This window comes from Actinia tenebrosa, unplaced genomic scaffold (genome assembly GCF_029948245.1).
Source record: "Actinia tenebrosa isolate PJP-AT-01 unplaced genomic scaffold, QUT_ActTen_1.0 PGA_scaffold2__45_contigs__length_23673736, whole genome shotgun sequence".
NCBI lineage: Eukaryota > Metazoa > Cnidaria > Anthozoa > Actiniaria > Actiniidae > Actinia > Actinia tenebrosa.
Genome location: NW_028292579.1, coordinates 19047695 through 19075351, shown reverse-complemented (window position 1 = coordinate 19075351; position 27657 = coordinate 19047695). Strand labels below are relative to the sequence as shown.

Below are 27657 nucleotides of genomic sequence, written 5' to 3'. Positions count from 1 at the left end.
AGATGGACTGTCATTAGTTAGAAACTGAGGTTGTGTCAAGGCCGGTCTATCTTGATTCTGGTTTGCTTGCCTTTGTTCCATTTGTAGCTGGGTGTGGCCCAGTGGAAGTGAGTCACATGGTAGGAGTAGATTCCTGTGGAGTATTCTTCTTTTACCGTCGATTGGGCGTCCTTCCGGTCTCACAACGTATACCGGGATTCCCTCTCTCTTTTGTACTACCACATGAACCTTGTCCTCCCAATGTGATCTAAGCTTTCCTGGCCCTCCACGTTCAGAGAGGTTCCTGACCAAAACGCGGTCACCTGGCTGCAACTGTGTGTAGTGAACCTTCTGGTCATAGTTCTTCTTTCCTCTAGAGGTAGAGATATCAGCATTTTTCGCTGCCTTCAGGTATGCTTCCTGCATTGCTGTGTGCCATTTCTTAGCGAACTCGGTGTAGCTGGATGTTCCCTTTCTGTTTGATGTTCCGAGAATTATGTCGATCGGTAGTCTTGGAGTCCGGCCAAACATCAAATAAAATGGCGAGTAACCAGTTGAGCTGCTTTTAGTACAATTGTACGCGTGCACTACTTTATTTAGCGAGTCTTTCCATCTACTTTTCGCGGTTTCAGGCAAAGTTCTTAACATCGACAGCAGTGTCCGATTGAAGCGCTCTGCTTTCCCATTGCACTGTGGGTGATATGGAGTCGTCCGCACTCGAGATGTTCCTGATAGACGCTGGAGTTGTTGAAAGAGTTTGTTCTCAAATTCCTTTCCTTGATCGTGTACGATTGCACCAGGAAATCCGAATCGGAGAAAGAAGTCGTTGTACAGTCGTTCAGCTGCAGTTGCTGCTGATTTGTTTCTAGTTGCATATGCCTGCGCAAAGCGAGTGAAGTGATCGACTACTACCAGTATGTACTCATAACCACCCACGCTGCGCTCTAGATGAAGGTAGTCCACAGAGATTAGTTCAAAAGGCGCGGATGTGCTGATGGGTTGCAGAGGAGCACGAGTCTCTCGATTCGGTTTGCGTTGCTTGATACATTCGCATACGTGAGATACAAAATGAGTGATGTCTCTCTCCATGTTTGGCCAGAAGACTCGTTCACGTGCGAGGTGTACAACCCTCTCTGCCCCTAAATGTCCCATATCCTTGTGGAGTTCCTTGAACACTAAGTTGTGGTATTGTGGAGGAAGTACAAGCTGTTTATACTCTCCAATATGTCGGCGTAGTAGTCCACAGTCGTCTATATGTAGTTTATTCCAGTGTCGAACCAGAGATTTTGTCTGTGGTTGCTCCCTCCTCATCTCTCTGACTGTGGGGCAGCGTCCTTCAGTCTTCATGGCTAGTACGCGTCCTATTGCTGGGTCTTGTCGTTGAGCTTCCAAAATGGTATCTGTTGGGAGGCCGTTAATTGTCACTCCACTCAACATTTCTTCATCTGGAGTTATTAGAGTACCACCCACTGCTGCTATCCAGACGGCTTCACCTTTCTCTTGAGCATGGAGTCCATTGAAGGCCGCTGAGACGTCTTCTCTCGTTGTCGTGGTTGTGCAGGATTCCATGTAGGTGTTGATGTCAAGAGGCATTCTCGAGAGAGCATCGGCGTCACCATTTACGCTACCTGGGCGATACTTGATTGAAAACCTGAAATCAGCAAGTTCTGCTACCCAACGTTGGCCGGTCGCGTTCAATTTAGCTGTCGACAGTACATACGTAAGGGGATTGTTGTCTGTGTAGACGGTAAACTGCGGTGCGTAATAGAGATATTCGCGGAAATGGTTACAAATAGCCCATTTTAATGCTAGGAATTCTAGTTTGCCTGAATGTAAGTTGTAATTCTTCTCAGCCTTCGTGAGTGCCCGCGAACCATACCCTATCACTCGCATAATACCGTTCTGCCTTTGATAGAGCACGGCTCCTAATCCCTCCTTTGATGCATCTGTGTGCAGTACAAACGACGTGTTGTAGTCTGGATAACCAAGTATGGGTGGTGTAGCCAAACAATTCAGCAGCTTCTCTAAGGCTTCCTGATGCTTGGCTGCCCAGGTTACTGGTTGCGAGGACGAAACGGCAGGCTGACTTCGTTTTCCACGGCGGAACGTTTTCTTGCACTGTTCTGGTGTGCTAGTTTCGTTTCGTCCTTGTAGGAGTTCAAACAGAGGACACGCAATCCTTGAGAAGTCCTGAATATATCGCCGATAATATCCGACCAGCCCGAGAAGTTTTCTTACATCCCCGACTGTTTTGGGTTGCGAGTTTTTCAGTACTAGTACTGCGGCAACGTTCGATGGGTCGGGTTTATATCCTTCTGCGGATACGATTTGTCCCAGGTAACGGACTTCTCTTTGAAACAGCTTACACTTAGCAGGTTTTAACTTAATACCATGGGATCGTAAACGACGTAGAACCTGTCGGATGTGCTCGACATGGTCCTCAAAAGTCCTACTGTACACGATGACGTCATCGATGTAGGGGACGCAACAGTCATCTCGCATGTCGTGGAGACAGCCTTCCATGAATCGTTGGAACTCAGCAGGCGCTGTCATTAAGCCAAAAGGAATTCTAACCCATTCATAGAGGCCCCATGGAGTCACGAATGCTGTAAGGTTTCGACAAGATGGATGGATGAATCCTTGGTGATAGGCTTTTCCTTGGTCCAACAACGAGAACCAGCTGTTCCCTCCAAGGTTCTCTAGAGTTGTCTGCACACGCGGCAGTGGGTGTCGGTCTGGAACTGTGCGCTCGTTCAGCTGACGATAGTCGACACACAGACGTAGGCTGCCATCCTTCTTACGAACGCACACTACTGGTGAAGAGTAAGAGGATCTCGAGTGTCGTATCCAGCCACGGTTTAGAAGGTCCTCCACGTACTGTTTTACCTCAGGATACAGAGGTCTCGGGATTGCTGTGTACGTTTTCTGGACTGGTCTGTTGTCTGACAGGTTGATAGACATTTGCAGCTCTTCAGCACAGCCGATGTCGTTGTCGTCTTGGGAGAAACTGTGGGCCTCTTCTTTGAGCATGCTCAGAGCGATGTTCTTTTGCTCGTCTGTCAGGCCGTCTACGCTAGGTAGGTGGGAGATTTCCTCGGCGCTAAAATCCGTTTCGCTGGGTGGTGTCGCTTGTTGACATGGTAGATCTCTCCGTGTTACCTCGACAGGTGTCACCGACCGTACTTGGTAGAGGCTACCGAGAACAGTGTGGCCCTTAATACGTACGTCATGGTCAGAGTGGTTCTCGACACTGATTTTCACGCGACTGGATGAGCCTCCCGAGATAGTCACTACAGATTCTGGTACATTTATTTCACTCGGCCACGAGGCTTGGGGGTCTGGTTCAAACAAAACTGGAATCTTACCCTCAGTCGGACCAACCTTTGCTGAGCACTTTATAATTGTTGCTTGCTTTTTGGGTATTACAATGTCTCGCTTGCAAGTTTTAATTTCGGCAAGTTCGCAGTATGGATCAACCGCGCGCAGCGTACTCACTAGCCCTTCTACGTCGCTTCTTTTCAGATGAGTCATTGTCGCCGCCATACTGTCTACTATTCCGTCCTTTGTTTCCCCTTCACGTTTAACAAGTTCTGCGATAACATTGTACCCAATAATAGGTGTGTCTAATTGGTCTCGTGAAACCAAGAAAGGAACTTTGACTTTAGCTCCCTCTCCTCCTGACAAAAGCTCAAAGTCTATTTCGACCCAACCCTCAAATGGGAAAGGGGTACCGTTCGCCGCTGTCAGGTTTAGATTTTGCCCATCTAAAAGTTCCCCTATTTTACGCACGGTAGTCCCATCCATTTGTTTGTCAATCCAGTCTTTGGGGAGGATAGAAACCTGAGCCCCAGTATCCCATAATGCATCAGTTTTGCGACCATTTAACAAACAAGTTATCATGCATTTCTTCCCCACCAAATTAACAACTTTGGTGAGTTGTCCTGGCGTGAGGTGTGTGCGGTAAAATCCTTGTTCTCTCATCTCTTCATTCTCTTGCTGGGTGAGATAGCCTATTGCATTGCAAAGTGTTTTGTGCTCATTCCAATGTGCAAACTTACACGCACTTGAACAGTAATTAACACTTTCGCATCCCGAACAAAGTATGACTGTTTCTTGTTTCCCTTGTACTCCGCACGACACGCACACATGGGACTCTTTGTTTTCCCGGACTACTCCCTGTCCCCCGGGCGTAGCCGTCGGGAGTTTCCCGACTTTGTTTTGCAACCCCGCGCGAAGTGTTCACCCGATCCACATTTAAAACAATGACTACAACTTTCAGCGTTGTTTTCTTCACATTTAGTGCAACGGCGAACATTCCTCTCTTCCTTCCTTCTTTCGCGCGGTTTATTTAAATCCGATCGAATTGCAGCCACTTCAGCCTGAAGAGCCTTGAGCGTTGCCATGTAGCTATCTTCACTCTGTGCTTTCCCACTGCCATGGTTCTTTGGCGCTGGTATTTTTCTATCGTTTTGTTCGACAGGAGCGTGAATTTGATTAACGAGCGCTTTGCGTGACCCAGGACTCAGCTTACTCATGCGCTCAGACTCTTCCGACGCCGCAGCATTTAATTTCTCCATTAGCTCTTCGTCACTAGCGTCAGCGTTTAACAGATGTGGCCGAAGCTTTGTGCGTATGGATTCCGACTGCAGGCCGGTCTCGATCACGTGGCGAAATAAACCATTTACTAACGCAGAGTCATACTTAACAGTTCCTTCGTTCGTTTGCGATGCAAAGAGAACTTGTTGGCGCAAATCCATGACTCTAATTAGAAAATCTTGCGGAGACTCCTTCGCAGCCTGACATGCCGTTGTCAATTCTTGGTAAAGCTCTGTACTAGATTTCTGTTTATAATGTGCTTTTAGAATCTGCTCAAGTTTTCCTATCGTTAGCGCTGGCATCATTTCTAAATAAGATCTTAATTTAAGTGATGGACTAATCGCTCTGATCACGCCTTCGATTACTTCTGTCTCGCTGTATTTGTTCTTAAGACCAACCTCGATTTGCCTCAAGAGACTTACGAGAGACAAGCGGTCTTTGTGCGTATCTCCTCCAATCATACCAATGATACGAAAATCGCGCCTGAGTGCATTTCGTACATCTACGACGCCTACGTCACTAAGAGTACATACCGGTTCGATTGCTTCCTGTTTTGATGATTTGTTATCTGGTTGTAGAGATACCAACTTTTCGTTTGCTTCGTTGATTTGCTTCTGGTAATCCTCCATCATCTTCTTGAAGTTCTCTTGCATCTTCTCTAGTTCTTTCTTCGCTTTGTCGTATTCAGCATCCTTCTGCGCTGTGTTGCTCTCCTTGGTGAATTTGCCGATGTCTTCAATGACTAACTGTTTGTCCTCTGAGCTCTCTATTACTTCTTCGACTGTCCTCCGTATTTTCCTCGATAACTTTAGTTTTCCTTCATCTTCACAAGGCACCTTGAGGTGCTCTGCTAACTCCTGCAAGCGTTCTAGCGACAAATTTAAAATTTCTTGCTCCAATCTCAACTGCTGAGCCTCTAAATCAAAATCCATCGTAGCCGGCTTGGTCTGTTATTACACCACACCCCCAAATCTTGCAAAACCACGTTCTCTAAAGTTTTCTGGCGTCCAAACGGACATTAATTCCTCTTAGGCCACGTACATCAAGTCTTCAGTACCATACGAAGGGAATGCTTGACTTATTTGCGATGAAAGCATTCAAAGGAACGCTAATTTCGTATCCATGTGCGTCCAACACAACATCAACTTCTTTGACCACGAGGTCAATCGTCTTCCAGGTCTAGAGAACCGCCTTTTTACGAGAAATTCCTCGATTAGCGGTCCTGGCAGGGTCGCCAAAATGTTACACACGGTACTTTTGATCCCGTTCGAACCAATAGTTGACACGTTTTTGCTGGAACTTATATTTACTGCTTCTTTCTTTGAGATCTATGCTCAGTACATGTGTGTAAGAATATATCCCTATATATCTCTGGTTACAAAACTACTATCTGGTTACATGAACATTTCGTCACACACTCTAATATTTACATAAAGACTTAGTCACGAAATGCCGTACTAGTTTTGTGTCTCACACATGCTAAACATTGCTTATGTGATATCGCTCTACTATGCCGAGCGTTTGTTTTTATGCTGATAAAAATTGTGGAGAGTTTAGGGGGAAGGTAAATCTTGTAAAACTACGGGAATGTACAGATGATATTCAAGGTCATCTTCTAAAGTACCATCTTTCACGAGAATACTTGACAGAGTATTAACTTAACTTGGCCAGGTCAGGAAAATTCTAAGTTAATGACAATAATGTCACTGGTTGGTGGATCTGTCCAAAACGTAGACATGGTATTGGGCAGTTCTGGCTTCGAGATAAAAATAAATAAACAAGGAATGGGCTTCCTGTGGTCCACGTGTGACAGCTGAATCTATTTTGCTGGTCAGCGGCTTTCACTACTAGATTACTAGAAAAGAGTAATTACAAGATGAACTCAGGAAAATAACGAGGCAGTTTTTTTAAACTATTATCCTTGATAAAGTTACAAGAATAATGTTTTATTATGTTACTATATTCAAAGACTTCTTTGAGGACGAAATTGAAGACTAAAAGTGGATACTTCTGGGCCTAAATGTATCAACATGACAGTTGTATCGAACTGCAGATGATGACTCGTTTTCAAAGGCATGTTTATCTGGATTATTTGGATTTCTTTTTGGTTGTAGGCAAAATATGAACAAATATACTTGTGATTTGTTCATCGATTGATGTTTGTGCATCGTGCAAATAATTTACAATTATTTATTTCGAGTGAACTTATCGTTGTATTTTATGACAGTATACAGCATTTTACCTTACAGTTAAGGCATGTTGTGATAGAGTGCAAATAATATACCCGTGAAATAGATAGCTAGCTAACTAATTACTAACTTTGTGCTATTGGTTGCCTAAGTCTAATTAGTCAAAGAAATAGGCGAGCCGTGACGGGTGAACTAGTGCACGTGTGCTACTCAAGGGCGCGCATTTTTAAATATTTTTATGCACGCCTGCAAAAACTGAAACAATACTTTATTGTACATGCTTTTCCTTCGTATAATTTTACATGTATCTGTTAAACAACAAGTGGAGCTTGATTCATGTTTTATGACTTGATATTCAGCTGACGACTGTATAATCTTCAAATTGTCTAGTGTTTAAGAGCGACTTTCTGTAAAAATCGACCAAACGGCGGCACAAGTCAAAAAATCGATTTCGCTCATATTTTGTCGATAGGTAGCCTATAGTGTGAAATGAAACGTGCTGTACTTAGTTTTTTAAAATATTGCTTTGTTTGGCGAGAATTTGAGAAAAACGATTTTGACCGGAAACGGCACTGAAATCGCCTTTCGCAAAGGTCAAAACTATCAGATTCTAATGAGCCTCGCGCTGGAAAACTACGGCTCTGAACATCGTTGAAACACTATATTTTCTTTTTTACTATATCTCTTCTTAGTTTGGCATTGAAATACTTCCATAATTTTATTTATTTTCGTCTGGAGAAAATTACAAATTTAAGCTATAATCGTCAAATTGCTTGTAAACAAATCATAGGGTCTGAAAATCGCTTACGTTTCATATGTGCTCTTCCACCAAATTGCTCAAAAACTGTCTTGTAGGCTTTATAAGACAATAATCTTCCACAATATAAAGAGAAATCGCTGGGCAAATTATTTTGACTGAGCCGCTGGAGAGCTTTTTGATCAGCTATTTAGCAATCTTTTTGGCTCGTGGTATATTGCGTGACGTGACAAGCTATTTCAGAAATCTCTAAAAATCGACTTCAAGAATAGTGAAATCGATGAAGATTAAGTATTTCTTTCATTTCTAGAATTTTAAGCTATTATTTGGAAAATTTTTGGACTGGTTGTTTACCTCCGAGGTCATGAACCTTGAATCTTGCGTTACATTGTAGTCAACAGAAATGACTAGGGACTTCGCTGCGATTCCTGATCATAAATGGTTACAAAAGATTTTTTAATTTCTAGGCGCGTCGTAAAACATTTGTGCTTGCAGTCTTTCTTACTTAGTTTTAGCGAGCAAATTAAATATATATCAAAGATTTCGATGCAGGTTTGCTATTATTTGTTTTGGAACAAAATTTCATAAATGGGATTGCTGAGTGGCAGTTTGTACATTTTAATAAGGTGCTATAACTACGCACAAAAATCCCGTGAGAATGTTGTTTTTATCACTATATTGCTGTGAAACACTCAAAATAAATCAGTAGTAAAATGGAAGCGCACTGTTCATTTGTTCACTGTTCACTGCACACGCTTGTTGGAGGGCATTGTACCTACGATCGGAGAGACAGGAAGCACTCAACAGAGATAGTTCCTTTGTTAACGTGCACAAAAGATATTTCTTCTCACAAATCACTTTGGAGCTTTCAAGATGTTGACAATGAAGTTGATTTAATTCTTGCCCGTGCATCAATATTTGAACGCTCGGAAAACATCGAGTCAATGAGCATTTGTCCCTTCCATCGCCTCACTCTTGGAATTGGATGGAAAAGAAGTAGTACCAGGTGTAGCGTTCCTCAAATGCTATCTTGTCATGCCGGCAAAGCAAAATTACCAAAGGGGGATCGAGGAATGTCAAAAGTACTCTCTCGCCAAGTAAAAAGCAAAGGGGTATTTTGATTCCAGTTGGTTCAGGTAATATCAAGTAAATCGATAACTTTTCATTCCTGAGAATAAAGACATTTAAATATTGAGATGAAATTATTTATGGTCAAGGGTTGTGCCGATCGTGCAGAGAGAAACTTCAAACCTTTACTGAAGTACAAGAAGATGAAGAACACTCAACAAACAAGGAGGAAGCAGAGGAAATCGAAAGTCTGATTGACGGAATGTACAACTTGAGTTTGGTAAGCAGCAACTAGTTTTCTTTATTCCACACCATTCAAAATACTTAGACCGCAATGCTTGATGGGTATGCACCGTAGAATATACCACCAACTTTATAACGACGCCCTTTCTGGATTCTGATTGGCCCGCCAATTTTCAATGGTTTGAGATAGATAAATGTAAGGCCGCTGATTCAAAGAACTTATTAAATGGGATAGGTTTGATGTTATTTTCTTCAGATAGCATTTGTATCCCATATTTCTTTCTTCAGGTCTGCTGACTCACAGTAAGTTTAAGTTAACTTGTGTGTATTTTTATATCAAGGTCGAGAAACATCAAACCCTTGAAGTACAAGAAGATAAAGAAAACCTCCCAGTAAAGACGGGGAAACCGAGAGAACTTCCCAATTCTGTAGAAATCGAAAGTCTGATAGATGGAATAACCAACTTGAGTTTGGTAAGCGGCAACTAGCCTTCTTATTCCATACCAACGAAAATACTTAGACCGCAATGCCATACAGCCAATTATATAACCAGGCCTTTTCTGGCTTCTGATTGGCCCGCCTATTTGCAATGGTTAGGGATAAATACTGTATGCGCAAGGTCAAATTAAAAAACTTTGACTATTTCAACTACAAAAATATATCTGAAATTATGCATGGATACCATTGATGACATTTTCTTCACATAGCCTTCGTAATAGATTACCAAAAAAATATCAGTGGAGCTATCACATAAATTTTCTTCAGGTCTGCCGACTCATGTTGAGCTTACTTTTTTTTATCAAGGATGGTGACAAAAAATCAGCTGATTTCCTGGGAACTAGCACTCCAGCAGCCGAGCGACCATCATGTCTCTTTGAAGCCGATGTGCGTTTGGAAAGTTTGTCCCTGCATTCAGATATTTCAGATGATTCTACCTCGAAAGTGCGCGAGAAAGATAGCGCCAAGTATCACCTTAATAGGTTTTTGAAAAGTAGAGATATCAGCCCCGTGCGATCCTGTTTAGATAAACCGTGGAGTGAAGCTGGAGACCGGACCAAGCGATATTACGTGAGGAAAGCTAGCCAAGCCGTAGCAGCATCTTTAAACATAATAGCACCTAATGATTCTGATGAATTGTGGCATTCACTAGTTGGTTCAAAGGCAATTCAAAAGCAGATACCGACATCATCAAACGACGCTGAAAGTGTAGACAACGCCCTACTTGAATGCCTTGTCCAGTGTTATAATGAGGCAGATCAGTGGGATACCCGCAGACAGATACTATCTATCATGGTTGAGAAAATAAGCTACAAGACTCTTTGCATGTGGATCCCGGATCTGAGTCGATATCGCTATCAAATCGCCAAAAAACACTCACTAATTCATGGTAAGGGAGTGCCTGTTCCAAGACCGTGTCATACGAGAATGCGTGTTCCTCAAGAAAAATTGGACCATTTTATTTGCTTCATAACGAGCCAGCACATCATCCAGGATTTGCCCTTTGGCGAGAAGAAGCTCACCCTGTCGTCTAATAAGTAATCACAGTACCCAATGTTATCAGGTCGATGGTTCCAGAACGCATTGTCAAACAATATCAGCAGTACTGTTCAGAAACCAAATTTAGTCCGCTAAGTCGGAGCACTCTTCTTCGAATTTTAGAAGTTTGTACAGCATCGGTTCGAAAGTCCCTACAGGGCCTGGATTATATTACGGCCTCTGGTGCGAAAGGCTTTGATGACTTGATGGAAGCAGTTGAAAAGCTAGGAGATCTGGGCATGGGTATGTCTTGGGCCAAAGAGAAGAAACAGCAGTTGGCGTTGTGCAAGCGTTATCTGAAAAGTGACTATAAGGTAATGGCCTACCACTAGGAAGTGGGATGGGTGGGGTAGGAGAGGCAGGGTGGTAGTAGAGTGGTCCATTAACCTCATGTGTTAATACGTAATATTTCTGACCTTGACGATAGGTCCACATTTCTATGTCATCTGATGTACCAGACCACTGTCGAAAATACGCTCTAAGCGATCCAACCGCGAAAGATTACCAGTGTGCATGTGATCACATCCATGATGGCCATTGTGCACGTTGTGACCTCTTGACTTCAATCATTAACGAAATCGAGAAATCACCTGACAAGATATCTGGAACCAAAGATGAAGCAGACGATTTAACCTTCACCATTGAACAAGCAAAGCACAGCATTCTTGCTTGGAAGTCCCATCTACTTCGTTCCATTAACCAGGAGGACGCAAGGCTTGACTTGATAGATAAATTAGATGATCAATCAGTCTTTTTAGTCCAAGACTGGGCGATGAAATATTTACCCAGAAAGTATCGTGAAAGCCAAAGGGATTGGTACGGAAAACGTGGGATACCCTGGCATATCACTGTGGCGTTCAGACGTGGGCAAAACAACGAGCTCGAGATGACCACCATTGTTCACATTTTTCAATCTTGTAGCCAAGAAAGTGATGTAGTCTTGGTTATCATGGCCGATGTAATAAGGCGTTATGCCCAACCTCGAATCAGTGTATTTTAGATCAGACAATGCAGGGTGTTATCACTCGGCATTGACCATCGCCAACGCACAAAAAGTCGGGGGAAAATTTGGTGTCAATGTTCGAAGGATGGACTTTTCCGACCCACAGGGGGGGAAAGGAGCCTGCGACAGAAAAGCAGCGACTATAAAATCCCACATGCGTCTATTCCTCAACGCAGGCAATGACATTGAAACTGCTGTCCAGATGAAGAGAGCAATTGAATCTTCAGGTGGAGTTCCAAATGTTAGTGTCACGCTTTCGGGTTTGCCAGATACATCAGCTCTTAAAACTTTCAAGTGGGCGGGAGTCAGTTATGTCAATAACATTGAGTACGGTGAAAATGAGCTGCGCATTTGGAAAGCGTACAATATCGGATCTGGAAACCTCATTTCTTGGAAAAGGTTTGCCACAAATTGTAAAGCTGAAATACCGACTCTTCCGGTAATTGAGAGCAGTATGGCCCAAAAGATCCAGTTCGCAGCGCCGAGGTCTGGAAAGAAAGTCAGTGACACACCAACAGATAACGACGAAGAAGAGTCGGACAGTGAGCTCCCAGTCAACCCTTCATTTGACAAACTCTTCTGCTGCCCCGAAGAGGGGTGCATGAAATCCTTTCAAAGGTATTCTAACTTACAGTATCACCTTGAATGTGGAAGGCATAAGAAGGTGCTGGAGCAGGGAACCCTGCAAGACAAGACTATGATTGATTATGCAAATAAGCTCGAACAAGGTAGTACCAGGTTACAAGAAGTTGCTGTTGGTTCTTCGTACGATAAAGAGGTCAGCTCCAATCTACCGTCTCTACCGAAGGGTTTGGCCCTAAAAACCACGCGACGAGGAAAGTTCACGGCCGCCCAAAAAGATTACCTTCTTAAGAAATTTAGCATTGGTAGAGATACTGGAAGAAAACAAGACCCGTCTACTGTTGCTAAGGAGACGAGGCGCGCAAAAGATGCTGATGGTAATCGCTTGTTCAAGAATTGCTTCAAAAAGCAACGTTGGTTTGATTGCAGAAGAAGCTGCAGAAGAAGAAGAAGAAGATGATGATGATGGCGACGAGGATGAAGGTGTATGCAGTGCTAGACAGGAAAAGACATTGGAAGAGTTGAGAATACTAGTAACAAAGGAAATAGGCCTCAGTCATCCTATCATGTATGACACACATAATATTTGCGAACTCCTTTCCAATGGGAAACTCAGTGCTAAGTTCAGCGTTTCTGCATTACGAGATGCGTGCTTTTACTTCGACTTTGATGTTTCTGAAATCAAAGCCAAGCGAAAGAAACCGTATGTCGACAAGTTGCAGCAGTTGGTAGAATCGTGTACCTGTTATCAAGCAAAGCTAATTAGATGAATTGAATAGCTTATAAACCTAACTATGAGTATGACGAGTGTGTTTTGTTTTGTTTTTTATCATTTACACATCAGTTCTACTAATTAAGCATACTCAAACAGCGTGGGCTACCTGTGTTGTCGCGGATCTCTTGAGCTTTCAGTGGCATGACTGGATTAAGTTTAAATCAAGAAGTAGAAAAAAAAGCAGGCGAGTATCGAGGAAAAAAGGAAAGGACGGTCTGCTTGTTGTTATGAAAGTATCTACTTCTGCGTGAGGCAATTTTATTGCGGACAAAAAAAGATAAATTAATTCAGTGTTTACCGGGACTCTGTGCCGCCTTCACAACAATTTAGTGTAACGCAAGATTCAAGCTTCATGATCTTGGAGGTAAACAAACAGTTCAGAAATCTTCCAAATAATAACTCGAAGTTCTATAAATAAAAGAAATACTTAATATTCATCGATTTCACTATTTTTTAAGACGATCTTTAAAGATTTTTGAAATATCGTGGCGAATTTCTATCATGTCACGCAATATACCACGAGCCAAAAAATTGCTAAATAGCTGATCAGAAAGCTCCCCAGCGGCTCAGTCAAAATAAATTGCCCAGCGATTTTTCTGCATATTTTGGAAGATTATTGTCTCATAAAGCCTACAAGACAGTTTTTGAGCAATTTGGAGGAAGAGCACATATAAAACGTAAGCGATTTTCAGACCCTATGATTTGTTTACAAGCAATTTGGCGATTATAGCTAAATTTGTAATTTTCTCCAGACGAAAATAAATAAAATTATGGAAGTATTTCAATGCCAAACTAAGAAGAGATATAGTAAAAAAGAAAATATAGTGTTTCAACGATGTTCAGAGCCGTAGTTTTCCAGCGCGAGGCTCATTAGAATCTGATAGTTTTGACCTTTGCGAAAGGCGATTTCAGTGCCGTTTCCGGTCAAAATCGTTTTTCTCAAATTCTCGCCAAACAAAGCAATATTTTAAAAAACTAACTACAGCACGTTTCATTTCACACTATAGCCTACCTATGGATAAAATATGAGCGAAATCGATTTTTTGACTTGTGCCACGAAAAGTCGATTTTGGTCGATTTTTACAGACAGTCGCTCTAAGTCATTGCTTTTTCGTTCTTAAAGCTAAATTACAAACGACGATAGTTTTTCTTCATTAATTGTCCACACTGCGGGCAGAAGCAAAAGTGGCGTTCTACGAAGCTCAAACAAATAGGGCTAATACGGTTCAAGCGAAATGGTTTTTGGACTGGCTAAAGCCAATACGCAGAAGACACCTGGAGTACTGGAACACAACATGCACATTGGAGTAATTTATGCCTTTCTCGCCATTTCCAAGGAACAAGTAAGAAGATTTTATGGTGAAGATCTTGGCGAATTTATATTTAACTTGCTTTTTAAATTATCTAATCAATAACGATTTTGATGTTCTACAAATTTTAATTATAAAAAAATATAAAGATAAAAATGGTAGAAAACACGTTCATTTGCGTACTGGGTCTTTTTTAGCTATAATTGTTTGAGTCTTGATTTGTTTTAGTTTATAAGTGCGTATTGTCTTGATTTTTAGCAAGATACTAAACAAATAAAAATGGTAGAAAACACGTTTATTTGCGTACTGGGTCTTTTTTAGCTATAATTGTTTGAGTCTTGATTTGTTTTAGTTTATAAATGCGTATTGTCTTGATTTTTAGCAAGATACTAAACAAATAAAAATGGTAGAAAACACGTTTATTTGCGTACTGGGTCTTTTTTAGCTATAATTGTTTGAGTCTTGATTTGTTTTAGTTTATAAGTGCGTATTGTCTTGATTTTTAGCAAGATACTAAACAAATAAAAATGGTAGAAAACACGTTTATTTGCGTACTGGGTCTTTTTTAGCTATAGTTGTTTGAGTCTTGATTTGTTTTAGTTTATAAATGCGTATTGTCTTGATTTTTAGCAAGATACTAAACAAATAAAAATGGTAGAAAACACGTTTATTTGCGTACTGGGTCTTTTTTAGCTATAGTTGTTTGAGTCTTGATTTGTTTTAGTTTATAAATGCGTATTGTCTTGATCTTTAGCGTGATAAAACAAATAAAAATGGTAGATAACACGTTCATTTGCGTACTGGGTTTTTTGTGTCATGATTTACTGCAGAATTAAATGTGCTTCTCGTGTCTTGATTCTTAGCTCAATTCAATAAACTGTTAGAAAAAACGTTCATTTGCGTAATGAGTTGTTACTCTAGTAAACGCCCGTGCCCTTGTCATGCATCACTGAATTCCTATGTGTTGTCTAATTAAGCGCTAACTATCTCCTATTTAATCCTAACTATTTCACGGGTATATTATTTGCACTCTATCAGTCTTTCGATTCCAATACTGTTTTCTAAAACCGTTTTTTTACAATTTGTGTGGTTAAGATGTTTTTAAAATATATTAGGCCAGTTTAAACAGTGAATTTATAAACATTTAAAGATAAATCGCATTCAAAACTATTTGCACCTTTTTGACGTAATACATTAAATCTCAAAAATACTGAAAGTTTGTCGACCTGTTCACTTCTCAAAACCTGCTGGCCGCAAAATATTATTTTAATTTCTGTAAGAACTACCTTTTATCTCTGCAGTACTCAAATATTATAGTCCTACGAAGACTAATAACTTTTGAGTTTTGATTTTTTTTTCCTAAGCCATATTTTAGCCAACTGGCCAAAGTCGATTATCGATGGTCGGTAAAATTAAAATATCTAGATATGAATAAGTTCATATTTAACTTTAAGGCTACTCATCTTTGCATAAGATATATGTCTACTATAATATGGAAGGATTTAGTGTTGTGATGATTTGTTATGGAATTACGAATTTTTAAACATCGCCCAAATTTCATGAATGAGAAGTAGTCAAAATGACAAATTTGGCCCCCAAGGGGACCCCCCCTGAAACTTTGCAAAAAAGCGCCGAGACACAAAACAACATGTGTTTTGGAAATAACCTTGGAAGGGCACACTCACACACAAAGTTTGAAAGAAATCTGTTTTTTCACCCAAAATGGTTATGAGGTTCTTACAGAGACAGCCTCTTAACTCTGGACGGTTGAATATTACTGACGTAAGGAGCATCGCGCGGTCGAGTTGTTGTTGGTATAGTACAAATAGAGTCAAGTACGGAACGGCCGTTAAAGAAGTAACGCTCATCGGCTATTCAAACCGTTTGACCTTTGGAATGAAAACGGCTGCATTACAACAGCGAAGGAACACGGACACAAGATAAGTAAACAAGTATAACGTTTATTTAATTCCAATAATCGAAAGGAAAAAAAAAAAACCCTATAGAAATCCAACCACATTCGGTGTCCTAATGCCCTTGATCAGGGTGTCGAGGAAAAATTAAACTACGATTTAGAATATGTGAATAACTGGTGAAAGACAAATAAACTAAACAAACTTCAGGATAATAAGATCCAGACAAAGTTTAGAAAAAGTAATGATAGTATTGACTTAGCTATGAATGATAAATCTATAGAGCGAATGACAACGCATTAAGGTGGATACTACTACTACTGTGGTAAATAATAAACAGAAAAATGAAAATTGAAACTTTTTTAACCTGAGATTTCGAAAATGCAAAGTAAAATTGGGTGTCCCGTGATTGTTTTTGAGATAGTCACTCTGGAATGACATGCGTTTGGACAATTTTGGAGGAAACAAAATAGCGAAAATCAAGCTCTGTAGAAAACAAATCATAAAACCGAAACTAAGGAAGAACAAAGTTAAGAAAAAGTAAATAGTATTGACTTAGCTATGAATGTGTAGGCACTAAAAAACGTTGAAACGCTCACTGGGTTGTGGAAACTATTTCTGTATTTAACTTGAATCAGTCGAAGTACAATAAGAAGAATAAGTTCACAGTAAGGTGAGTTGGGTAATTTGATCGAATGAATCGGGTGAGTCGAGTGAGTCGAGTGAGGTTTCTAAACAAAAACAAACAAAATATTACAAACTAATATGAATATAAGGAAAATAATGCACTAGTTACATACCTGACGGTTAAAAGTCCTACATAAATCTATGATACGAAAAAATAAACGAAAAATACTACGGATGATTTTGCACGTGTAAAACAAAACTCGAAAGTAAAAAACTACCGCGCAGGCCTGGGTCTGATTTACCTTTTTTGGTAATTTATGTTAATTCGTTGTTACAGAATGGTAATTCTGTAGAGCGAATAACAATGCATTAAGGACATTCATGGGCAAAAGCCCATCGTCAGTTGATGACTAACAATGACAGAATGACTACAGAGCTATTTCTTTAAACCAACAACGAAGGATGCTCCAGAGGAATCTACAGTTAAAAGCCCGTGTAACCTCTACTGCACCAAATTAACAACCGATTGTGTTGTTTAGCGGCGCTACGATCCAAGCAGGAGCTTTCAAACATTGTCATAAATTCTGTTAAGGTGACTCGACCCAAAATTTTTGAACCTCCCATGCCTTAAAAGATTGATTTCGATTTCATATTGACTAGGATGCATATGTTACATATAGACTAAAGTGCAATTTAATATTTTTTAGAGGAGATCGGATCACATATCATGTGGTAATGACGTCACACCTGTCTCACCTTATCTCTGAGTCGAATTTTAGCCCTCAACCGCATTTACTAGGGTACTATTTCTAGTTCGGCTGTCTTGAATTACGGCGGTCAACGAAATAGAACATGCGTAGACATAAACCTCTGCCACGTGATCTGCTACCTCCGCCCTCTCATAATCACTTGACAACATAGTGGCATTGATTGACATCTGGTACATGATAATTGATTGGACTATTGTAATGAAGTAGACTACAGTATAATCTAGTACTTTATTCTTGAACATGCTCAACACTGTCAAACAAACATGGCTGCTCTCGAGTCCCACGCTCCAGAGTCACGTGACTCGCACATAGGTTACTATAGACGGGAACCCTATAGCAGATGCCCGCAAAGGTCTCTTGGGTAAGTTCCTGAAGACCCCTGAGTAACTATTGCGCAGCTTTGTCATTTTGTCGCGGAGGAAACACACACACACACACACACACACACACACACACACACACACACACACACACAAAGGCATTTTACGACTGTGATATCCCTGGTATCCCAGTAATAAGACACTCGGCCCAACTTTTAAATTAAAAACAAAATTCAGAATTTGTTTTTCAGAAGACTCAGCAAATAGAAGTCCGTCGAAGTCGTGTTTTGTAATTTAAGTAACTTCAGAAAATCGATTCAGAATGCGCTTCCAGACTAAAACAAAACTAGACCCTGACTACAGGGTGAACTCAGGCCTCGTTAACGTGATTTCTGGGAGTAACGTTAAACATTGTGAAGTGAATATGCGGATTTTCAACAGCCGATATTTTTTTAGTGAATCGCCACTTTTTGAAGGAAAATTAAAGGAGATCAGTGACGCTTCGAACGGCAAAGATCAAACCCTGGAATGTGCGTAGCAAATTATTTATTTTGCTTCTTAAATCAAATAGAATCTTAAAATAAATATTGGCTATGTACCTCATGTTCCTTTGTGAGTAGTGGTGTATGCGCAGCACGGGCCGGATTTTGGACGCGCAAAGAGACGGGCAGGGACGGGCACATAAATTATTCATCAAATATTAGCATAAAATGACGAGTCGGTATTGTTTGAGGTTGCAATGACGACCGAGTGACGTGATGAGTTTATTGTTAGGTAAGTTTGGGCATTACTTTTGTTTACTAATCCAATTTAAAGAGCGTGGGGATTTTGAATTTTTTACTCCAAAACTCCACCAACCAAGCAAGCAAGTCCTATCAAAAAAATTTACTTTTGAGAAACGCAATGGCTACGTTATTCCAGTTAGGATCTCGAGGCTATCACGCTACCGTCAATAAATTCAAAAGAATAATGAAAATAATTTTCTTTTTTTTTAAACAATCTTATGTGTTGAGCAAATTCTTGATAACATCCTTCCATAATTCTTTTAAAAACAAACACCAAGATCAGCAATCAACCAAGCGTAAATCTTCCAAACTCTAAAGATATCCCTCATCAAACTCAAGAAATACAAGAATGACTCATAAACGATAAACAATAAGACCTACTAAGTTCTTGCTAATTATGTAAAAATCAGCTGTAAATGATTAGTTCTGTTATCTTGTTCTTTATTATGTGAACAGCGATCATTTTATTTCATACTGAACCGTAGTACAATGATTCTAAAATTCCCTGGCATTCAAGCTCATTAATGCTGTCATATCTCTTTTCCTTCAATCATTTTTTGTCACGTGATAAATAAGGCACGGCATCAAAACAATTTTATGAATGAACAAATCTACAGGAAGCCCATAACCGATTTAGTTATTGAAAAACACAGAAAGCCCATGGCCAATACTTATTTCCACAGGCAGCCCATCCGAATTAGTTATTGAAAAACACACGCTTGTTCGTGCAGAAAATACTGCTCTAGTAGATGCATCATGAATAGTTTATAACCAAGACAAGCTATTGCCCATGAAGTTCATTGAAAACCGTTCGTTTTTTGCTGCTAGGACAGCTTCCTCTCAAATGGAAAGAGTATCGAACATTGATACAAAGATAACTTATTGTGTGGAAACTTTGATAATATAAGGCCATCACCTTTGGACCAAAAAACAAAGATAAAGATATTGAGCTGACAACTATGGACAAAAAAGTAAAGATCTTAAATGAACTTAAGATATTAAGAGTTACAATAGATGACAAGCTTAACTTTGGTACGCATATAAGTAATGTTTGTAAGAGTATAATAGGGTAGGAGGAGTATCAATGAGATTACGAAATATGAGAACTATGTATGCTAAATTACAGATGTATAAATCTGCTATAATGCCGCACTTGACTTACTGTCATTTGATATGGCATTTTTGCCGTGCGTCAGACTCACTGTAGGAAATTAGAGAGAATACAAGAACAAGCACTGCCTGCTGTTTTTTGTTATATGTCATCAGACTGTAATACTTTATTGAAACGAGCTAGTCTACCAACGCTATATAATAGGAGATTATAGGACCTAGCCATACTCATGTTCAAAGTCGAGAACCAATTGTGTCCGAAATATATTCAGGATTCATTCCAAGTTAAAAATAGCAGGTATAATTTAAGAAAAGCAGAATTCGTAATTCCTGGTTTCAACTCAGTTACTTATGGTAAACATAGTATAAGTTATTTAGGGCCCGTGGTATGGTCAAAATTAAATATCAACATTAAGTCAATAACCACTTTAGGCAATTCCAGGAAAGGTACAAAGGCGCTGAAATACGAGACAAAAAAAAAGCGTCCAACTTGTTGCGGTGCAAGTTCGAAAACAATGTTGCTTTTTACACCCTATCTATCCTAACTTGTCACGCAACAAAATCTTTTGTTGCAAGTTAGGAAAACTTGTTGCGAAAAGTAGAACGTAGATCAACTTTCTGCAACAAATTTGCGATTTGTTGCTCGTTTTTCAGCACTCTTCGAACTTGTCACGCAACATTTTATGTGCAGAAGCGGCCGCCATCTTGAATTATGTAGCTCGTAGCCAATCATCTTGCAGAATACCACCGTGATAGTCCCAGCTTGCAACATTAGATTTTGTTGCGTGACAAGTTGGATAGATAGGGTGTAAGACGAGCAACATTGTTTTCGAACTTGCGATGCAACAATGTTGCGCGACAAGTTGAACGTTTTTGTGTCTCGTATTTCAGCGCCTTAAGGAAAATAGATTTATCTGAGCTTTTAGAAGTAAATGTAATTATAATTGCGTCCTTTGTTCAAATTAGTGTGTGATTATGTATATCTATTTCAATATTTTATTATGCAATTAGAATCACCATTAGAATTTTATTATTGTATTATATAATTTTATTCTTTAATCTTAGCCATATATACATATACACATGCACATGCACATGCACATAGGCATGGGCATAGACATGTACGTATACATGTACGTATACATGTACGTATACATGTACGTATACATGCACGTATACATGTACGTATACATGTACGTATACATGTACGTATACGTATACGTGTACGTATACATGTACGTATACATGTACGTATACGTGTACGTATACATGTACGTATACATGTACGTATACATGTACGTATACATGTACGTATACATGTACGTATACATGTACGTATACATGTACGTATACATGTACGTATACATGTACGTATACATGTACGTATACGTGTACGTATACATGTACGTATACATGTACGTATACATGTACATATGCATGTACATATGCATGTACATACCATCTACATATCCATCTACATATCCATCTACGTACTAAGTATTTATTATTTATTTATTATTTATTTATTCATATATTTATCTTTAAGTTGTAAATAGTGTCCCCAATTAGTAGACTTTTCATTCGGCTATTTTTCTTAACTTGACACCTAAATATAAAGTTATTATAATTATTATTTATTATTATTATTTACAATTTTTTTTTCTTAGTGAGAAATTAATGTAGATTTTTATTAATAAATTAAATTAAAATATATATATTATTATTATTATCATACAGCTTCTCATTAATCCAATATAGGTAACTGTCCAATTACTTTCTTTATTATTATTATTAAGTATTATTATCATTATTTATTATTATTATTAATATTATCATCATTATTATTATTGAACAGTTTGCGAAGGAGGTTGGATTGAACGTGTTAATATGTCTACTTGGTATTGCTTCAATCATACTGCCCAACTTACCTGGAACCAAGCAGTTGAAGCATGCCGCCTTATAGGTGGTCGTTTGGTGGATATCCGTACCAAAGATGAATGGTTGTTTGTTAAGGTTCACCTCATCAATGGTACTGCAGCACATGACCAGTACTTCATCGGCATAAGTGATATTGCAAGCGAAGGCTCGTGGAAGTATCTCGATGGTACCGATGCCACATACGTGAATTGGGCTAGCGGGGAAACAAACGGAGGTCGAAGTGAAAACTGTGGAGCCATGTATTCTAATTTTGAGTATAAAGGTCGTTACAATGATAATAGTTGCACGTATAAAGGACATAACGTTTGTAAAAAATGAAGATAAGTTTTAAACTTCCTAAGCAAATGAACTTTTATCGTTTTTTTTTTTCTTTTTGATTGTTTTGGTTTTATTAAAAGACGTTTGAAGGCAAATGAAGTTGCAATCAGAATTTTTTTAAACTTGGCACAAACATACCCCAACATATTCTTGTACAAAAAATTAGATAACAATACATGTGGGTTACCAAATTCTTTTTTCATTTCTTTTCTTTCTTTTTTTTTGCTAACGTAGCATTCATCAAGGAAGAAACTCGCGTAGAATTGCCACGATTCAAGTACGCCGAAAAGATTAGGCTTTTTTCGGCGAAGCGATCGACAAGTCGCGAGTAGTCGACCTCAACTTGTCCAGCGTGCAGTAAATCAAATTTAATTTGCATAAAACTGGCGCGAAAAAGTCACATGTACATTTTCGCTGCCAAAGGATGGCTGAAAATTGCTTACTTTCGCTTGGTCCGTGTACTGTTGATCCAAATAGCCTTCTAAGTCCCGTGCAAAATTTAGGGTTTTGCCCTGTTGAAGCTCAAAACGCGTATGGTTCCTCAATAAAATCGTGTAGATTTTTCAGCGGTTTTTGAGCGCGCGCACATTGTGGGCTCAAATCGAACGTTCAAAAGTGACAGCATTCCAGCGTGCAGATTGTGTTGTGGGGCCATGTTGCACCGACCAACATTATTCTTTAATGAAGGAGAAAGAAAGGGGAAAAAGGAATTTGTCTTGCAACAAGCTGGCTCCTTAAAGAAAAATCTAGTTCAGAAACTATTCACAAGAAACAAAATTGTTTAATGAACAATATCAAAACGGAGCAGCTAGGTTATGGCATGGTAGTTTCAACAGGAGCCCCTCCACCGTATTAAATCTTTTGAGAGAACCACTTTTAAAATTGCTCACGAAAGGCTTCTCTGCATGTTAAAATGGCATAATAATGTATATCTCGGCTCTTTTTCTTGCCAAGGATTATACATAAAATTCCAACACCACAAGGGTATGGACGGAACCGGAAGAAACAACGGTACGTTCTTTTCTCGCGCCAACTGTGACTTTTCCGACAATATACAATATATACAATTTCGTGTAATACGTTCCTGCTTTAGGTTTGAATCTTTCCTTTATGAATTTGAAATCGCCAAATGTGACTTGCTTGCCTCCTAATGACCGACCGTTCCACGTGAATGCGAAGTTTTTATAGTGCAGACGCGCAAGGCATTGTGGTAGGAAAGAATTTTGCATTGTGGGATAGAAAGAACAAAGAAATCTATTGTTTTTTCCACCCTCGCTAAGCATTGTGGTCCTAATCAAAGCTCGATTTTAGCTAGCTATTGACTGCAATAGGATCGCTGCCTTGCTCCGCTCCCTCAGGCTCGCTCCGCTGCGGCAGAAACTATGGTTGCAAACACGCCAACGGTATGTTTTCTTTTATTTGTATAGACTAGATTTGAAAAGCAATGATGTTTCAAGGGAATTGATTTCGAGAAGTCTTTAGTCACGCAATCACCAAACAATGCTTTCTGCATATTTAGTGAGTCAAAATAAAAGCTCTCGCGCAAAAAGAGCACAATTATGCTTCAGAAATTTCGACTCCATACAGTGTTTTGCCACCTTTATTATCAACTCCAACAGAACTTTACAAAGAAAAAGTACGAAAGAAACACAAACGATATAACCGGTGGTCAGCGGTAGCTGTACCCACAAACCCCCGCGGTCTTCCATCATCGCCGCCATTTTTATTTTCGCTGCAGCATTGCAAGAGGAGGAATTATGGCTGAAAATCCCAAGATTATCAAGGTAAAACTACGCTTTCTTCTCCCACTTCGGTTCCGGCGATTTTTGCCGATCCGAAAGCAATAAATCTTTCAGCGGCCCTTATTCCCGCTGTAACTTCGGCGATTAAAGCCATGGGAAGCAATGTAAGCTCAAACTCAGTACAGAACAGTGCAGCTGGACGGTCTTATGACACAGCTAGCAGGAAACGCTCATCCGATGATGAAGCAATAGCTCTTATCGTGGTTGAGCACGCCACCCCAACAAACCAGCGGTATTGTGACGAGCGTAGCATCAAAACGAGACTATCGAAATAAGCGAGTCTTACTCTAAAAGAGGCCGTTTTGATGACAATGAGGACGATCGTGCAGACCCAACTGAGATCGATCCTGAAGAAGATCAGTACGTCGGCCTCCACAAGGACGGATCCAGCCAAAATTTAAGGGGGGGGGGGGGGGGCTAATTGAGTTAATAAGGGGGGGAGGGGCTAATTGAGTTAATAAGGGGGGGGGGGGGCTAATTGAGTTTCTTCCGTCAACACAAAACGGAAAACAATTAAAAAAAAAAAAAGCATTTAATTCTTCAGTTTTGTTTGTTTGTTTTTTTCTGCTGAAGAGCGACTTCAGCCCCCTTTGCCCCCCCCTCCCCACCCCCCCCCCCCCCCCGGATCCGCCCTTGCTTCAGATGGAAGGCCTCGGCAGAACTTGATGCCTTTATTGAACTTAACCAGAAAGGTCTTATCAAAGTTTACCAGAAGGTCTATCACTAAAGAGTTTCCTAGACCTGATGTGGCAGCTGCTTATACACCGTCTCTTAACTCTTACTTGGCAGCTCTCATCATAGGAGTTCAGAAGCCTGATAAGTGAATTAAAGGCCGAGCAAGATAAAATCCTGGACGCCTTGGGGCCCCTTGGGACCATGTTTGAGTTCTTACTGGTGCAGTTGAGCATGCTAAGAAAGAGGGTTTTGTCACTTTGAATCTTGAACAAGCTCAATCTCTGCTCAATGCTACCAGGTGAAAGGTATTCAGCTGAGTTGGAAATGCCTCAGCATGGTTATCTGTAAGCCGATGCCAGCAAGTTTTAACAAAACTGAACCTTACTTTAGCATCTCTATCTAAGGAGGATAACTCTCAAAACTAGAGCAGAAACTAAAAAAACCTTGGCCGAAGCAGCACAAGTGGGCCAGCACCCTTTTCAGAAGAAGCCCCCTCAAGGTCGAGGGGGCATGTCTTATCGTGGCAGGGGATTCCAGATAGGATTTCACACCTAGCAAATATAAAGAACCTACAGACCCAGGGGCAGGGGCAGGGGCTTTCAACCAAGAGGAGCTTTTCAAAGCCACCCCCAGCTCCCACAACAGCAACTTCCTCCACATCTCCATATACAGGTATGTTTTATCACATTATGTTACAAAAATATAACTCATATCCCCATAGTAAGGAGGTTAAAGTTTTTTCTGACCCATTGTCAATTTATAACAAAGGACCCATGGGTTTTGTCGATAATCCATGAAGGCTCTAATCCGATAACCACGTACTATTTGTTAGACTCTGACTCTGACGTCACCCTTATGGACCCTGCATTGGTCAAGGAGCTAAACAATAAAGGAAGTTCTGGAACGCTCTACTTTAACACCGTTAGTGATAAGGACGTGTCTAACCATGCGGAGAAGGTGAGCTTCAAGCTAGCACCCGGCGAAGAACAAAACAAGAAAGTGCCGGGGCGGTGAAAGAGCTTACAATAACACCCAAACACCTAAAGATCGTTAACCATGTGAAACAGTGGCCATATTTACAAATATGCTCCCTTCCCTGACGTTGAAAAGGAAGAAAGCATCAGTATATAGAGGATATTACATGGGCGCGCGGAGACGTATCTCCAAGAGGCCATGTAATGTTCTGTTTATTACATAGATATCGATGAAACTTAAATAAAACAAAAGCTCAAAAATTCTTTATTAAAATAGCAAGCCGATTCAACAGCGATATCTTCACGTGTGAAAGATATGATATCTTCCACTGGTGAAAGATATCAAGTTTTCGACACTAGAGAAAACCTGGTATTTCATCGATATCTATATAATAATAATCGTTACCAACGTTAGTCAAGCTTTTGTTCCACTCGAGGTAAAGAGAGGAAAGCCAAATTGCCATAAGGACCTGTCTACGATGGAGTATTTTTGGCGGTGCTGCCAAAGAATCGGTGAAACAACTTGCAAACTTGGACTTTGTTGTCGGTGAAGACCTCCAGCTCTTTCGTCAGCTACAAGAATTCTCGAACGTAGAATCATACGGTACCTATAACTTTGAAGCAAGACCATTATCCGTGACGGATAATGGTCTTGCTTCGTGGAGTATCAGCAAGCACTGAAACGAATCGACACCTTCACAAAGAACGGAGCCGGACCGTTACCAGATGAGCTTTCTGTGGAAGGATGAGAGCATTTCACTACCATAATATAACATACAATTCACCTAAAGAAACGACTTTGCCGTGATCCCGCACTGGAGTCGAGATACAGAGCCACGATGGAAGAATAATTGGCGAAAGGCTACGCCAGAAGGTTGACAGATGATGAAGCTGCCCAATGCAGTAACGTGACGTGGCATCTCCCACACCACCCGGTCTTGAATCCGGCTAATAAGCCAAATAAGGTTGGGATCGTGTTCAAATTTCGTCTCACGAAATTTGCCAGCAACCGTCGAAAAATTCTGGCGTTTGTTATTCCCACGAGAAAGCAGAGCTAACCCTTCGACTAGATTTGGACTTAGATCAGTAACCTATTCAACGCACTCTAGGCATCTGTTGGGACGCACACTCTGACACCTTCTAGTTGAAGGGAGTTTGCCTAATGGTCGTGGGTCGTGGGTCGTGGGTACGAAGTCGTGGGTCGTGGGTACAAAGTCGTGGGTCGTGGGTACGAAGTCGTGGGTTCCAATTTTTTTCCAAATTTATCATTTATAAATTTAAATTTATCACTATACTTCCAAAACGAAATCGTGTGGCTTTGTTCCTATAAATTCGGTGTAATTGTGGGTTGTGCAAGGTAGTCTGTGTCTGATTTGCGTGACAGTGTTATAAAAATACACCAAAATTGGTGGCCTGGAAAACCTTTTAGCACTTTCTTACATTTCATTTATATTGGCCTTGCTGTTCAAACATAAATTTGGCGGAAAAAAAGAAAAAGAAAAAGAAAAAAACAACAACAACTAGTCTTCTACCTTGTCTCGCTTCAACGAGGAGTCTTCAATGGACTTTATCGAGATGTTACCTAGAAACTGGAGCGACAAGCCGCTGCAAACGTGTGAAGTTGATGGACAGCAAATTCGCGTTTTCGGCATCGCGTTTCTCCTCGTTCTATGTTTTTTGTCGTTGCGAGAAAGCTTGTTTCACTATTTCTTAGTAGTTTTCTGTGTTAGTATGGAAATCCTGAGTAAACGACTCGAAAGTGCGGGGTTTACCGTTACCTACGACTCCAAGGTTGATAGGAACTGCTTTTATGCAGCGGCAACGTATCAGTTGGGCTTAAATACCAAGAAGGTCAAAGAAGTTATATTTAGTAACTTAGAGAAGAACCGATTTGATGTAAGTATAATCAAAACGATGTTTTATTCTTGATTTTGCGGGTCTATACCTAAATTATAAGGAAAGTAGAAATTCCAATAGAGTCAGCTCTCTAAAAATCATGTCCACCAACTACATGGAATGAATAATCGCCGGTTTAGGAGATTCCAACACGTGTCTCCATCTTCATCTTCATCACCAGTCTCAAACCTTTTATTCAGTTTTATTGGAACCACATTTTAATTTCATGTCTTAATGTATACGAGAGATCTAGTATCTTTTCGTATTGGGTGCGACTGGAAAGAGCCTAGCTATGCCATAGATTGAAATATTTTACTCTGCATTGCTCACGCTGTGTGGACACTACAAAACCTTTTTTGAATTTCGAATCATTCTCAACACACTTCTAATTCGATCGCTTTTCACATAGTCTATTTTTGCTTTTAATTGTTGGTGTAAAGTTTATGGAAATATCTGATAAGATGCTCCTTTCGTTTTCTATTATCAAGCCA

At 40.1% G+C, this 27657-nt stretch overlaps 2 protein-coding genes and 1 pseudogene across 2 annotated transcripts; all 3 read left to right on the top strand.

Annotated features, from left to right (window-relative positions):
- Positions 1 to 8234: 8234 nt before the first annotated feature.
- LOC148909510 (uncharacterized) lies at positions 8235 to 10395 on the top strand (annotated as a pseudogene).
- On the top strand, positions 10374 to 11376 carry LOC116309118 (uncharacterized). Its single transcript, XM_031719683.2, has 2 exons — positions 10374 to 10682; positions 10796 to 11376. The coding sequence occupies exons 1-2, from the start codon at positions 10398 to 10400 to the stop codon at positions 11366 to 11368; spliced, it is 858 nt and encodes a 285-aa protein (XP_031575543.2). The 5' UTR covers positions 10374 to 10397; the 3' UTR covers positions 11369 to 11376.
- Positions 11377 to 21415: 10039 nt separating this feature from the next.
- LOC148909509 (CD209 antigen-like protein C) lies at positions 21416 to 21879 on the top strand. Its single transcript, XM_089033564.1, has one exon. The coding sequence runs from the start codon at positions 21451 to 21453 to the stop codon at positions 21817 to 21819; it is 369 nt and encodes a 122-aa protein (XP_088889690.1). The 5' UTR covers positions 21416 to 21450; the 3' UTR covers positions 21820 to 21879.
- Positions 21880 to 27657: the final 5778 nt, after the last annotated feature.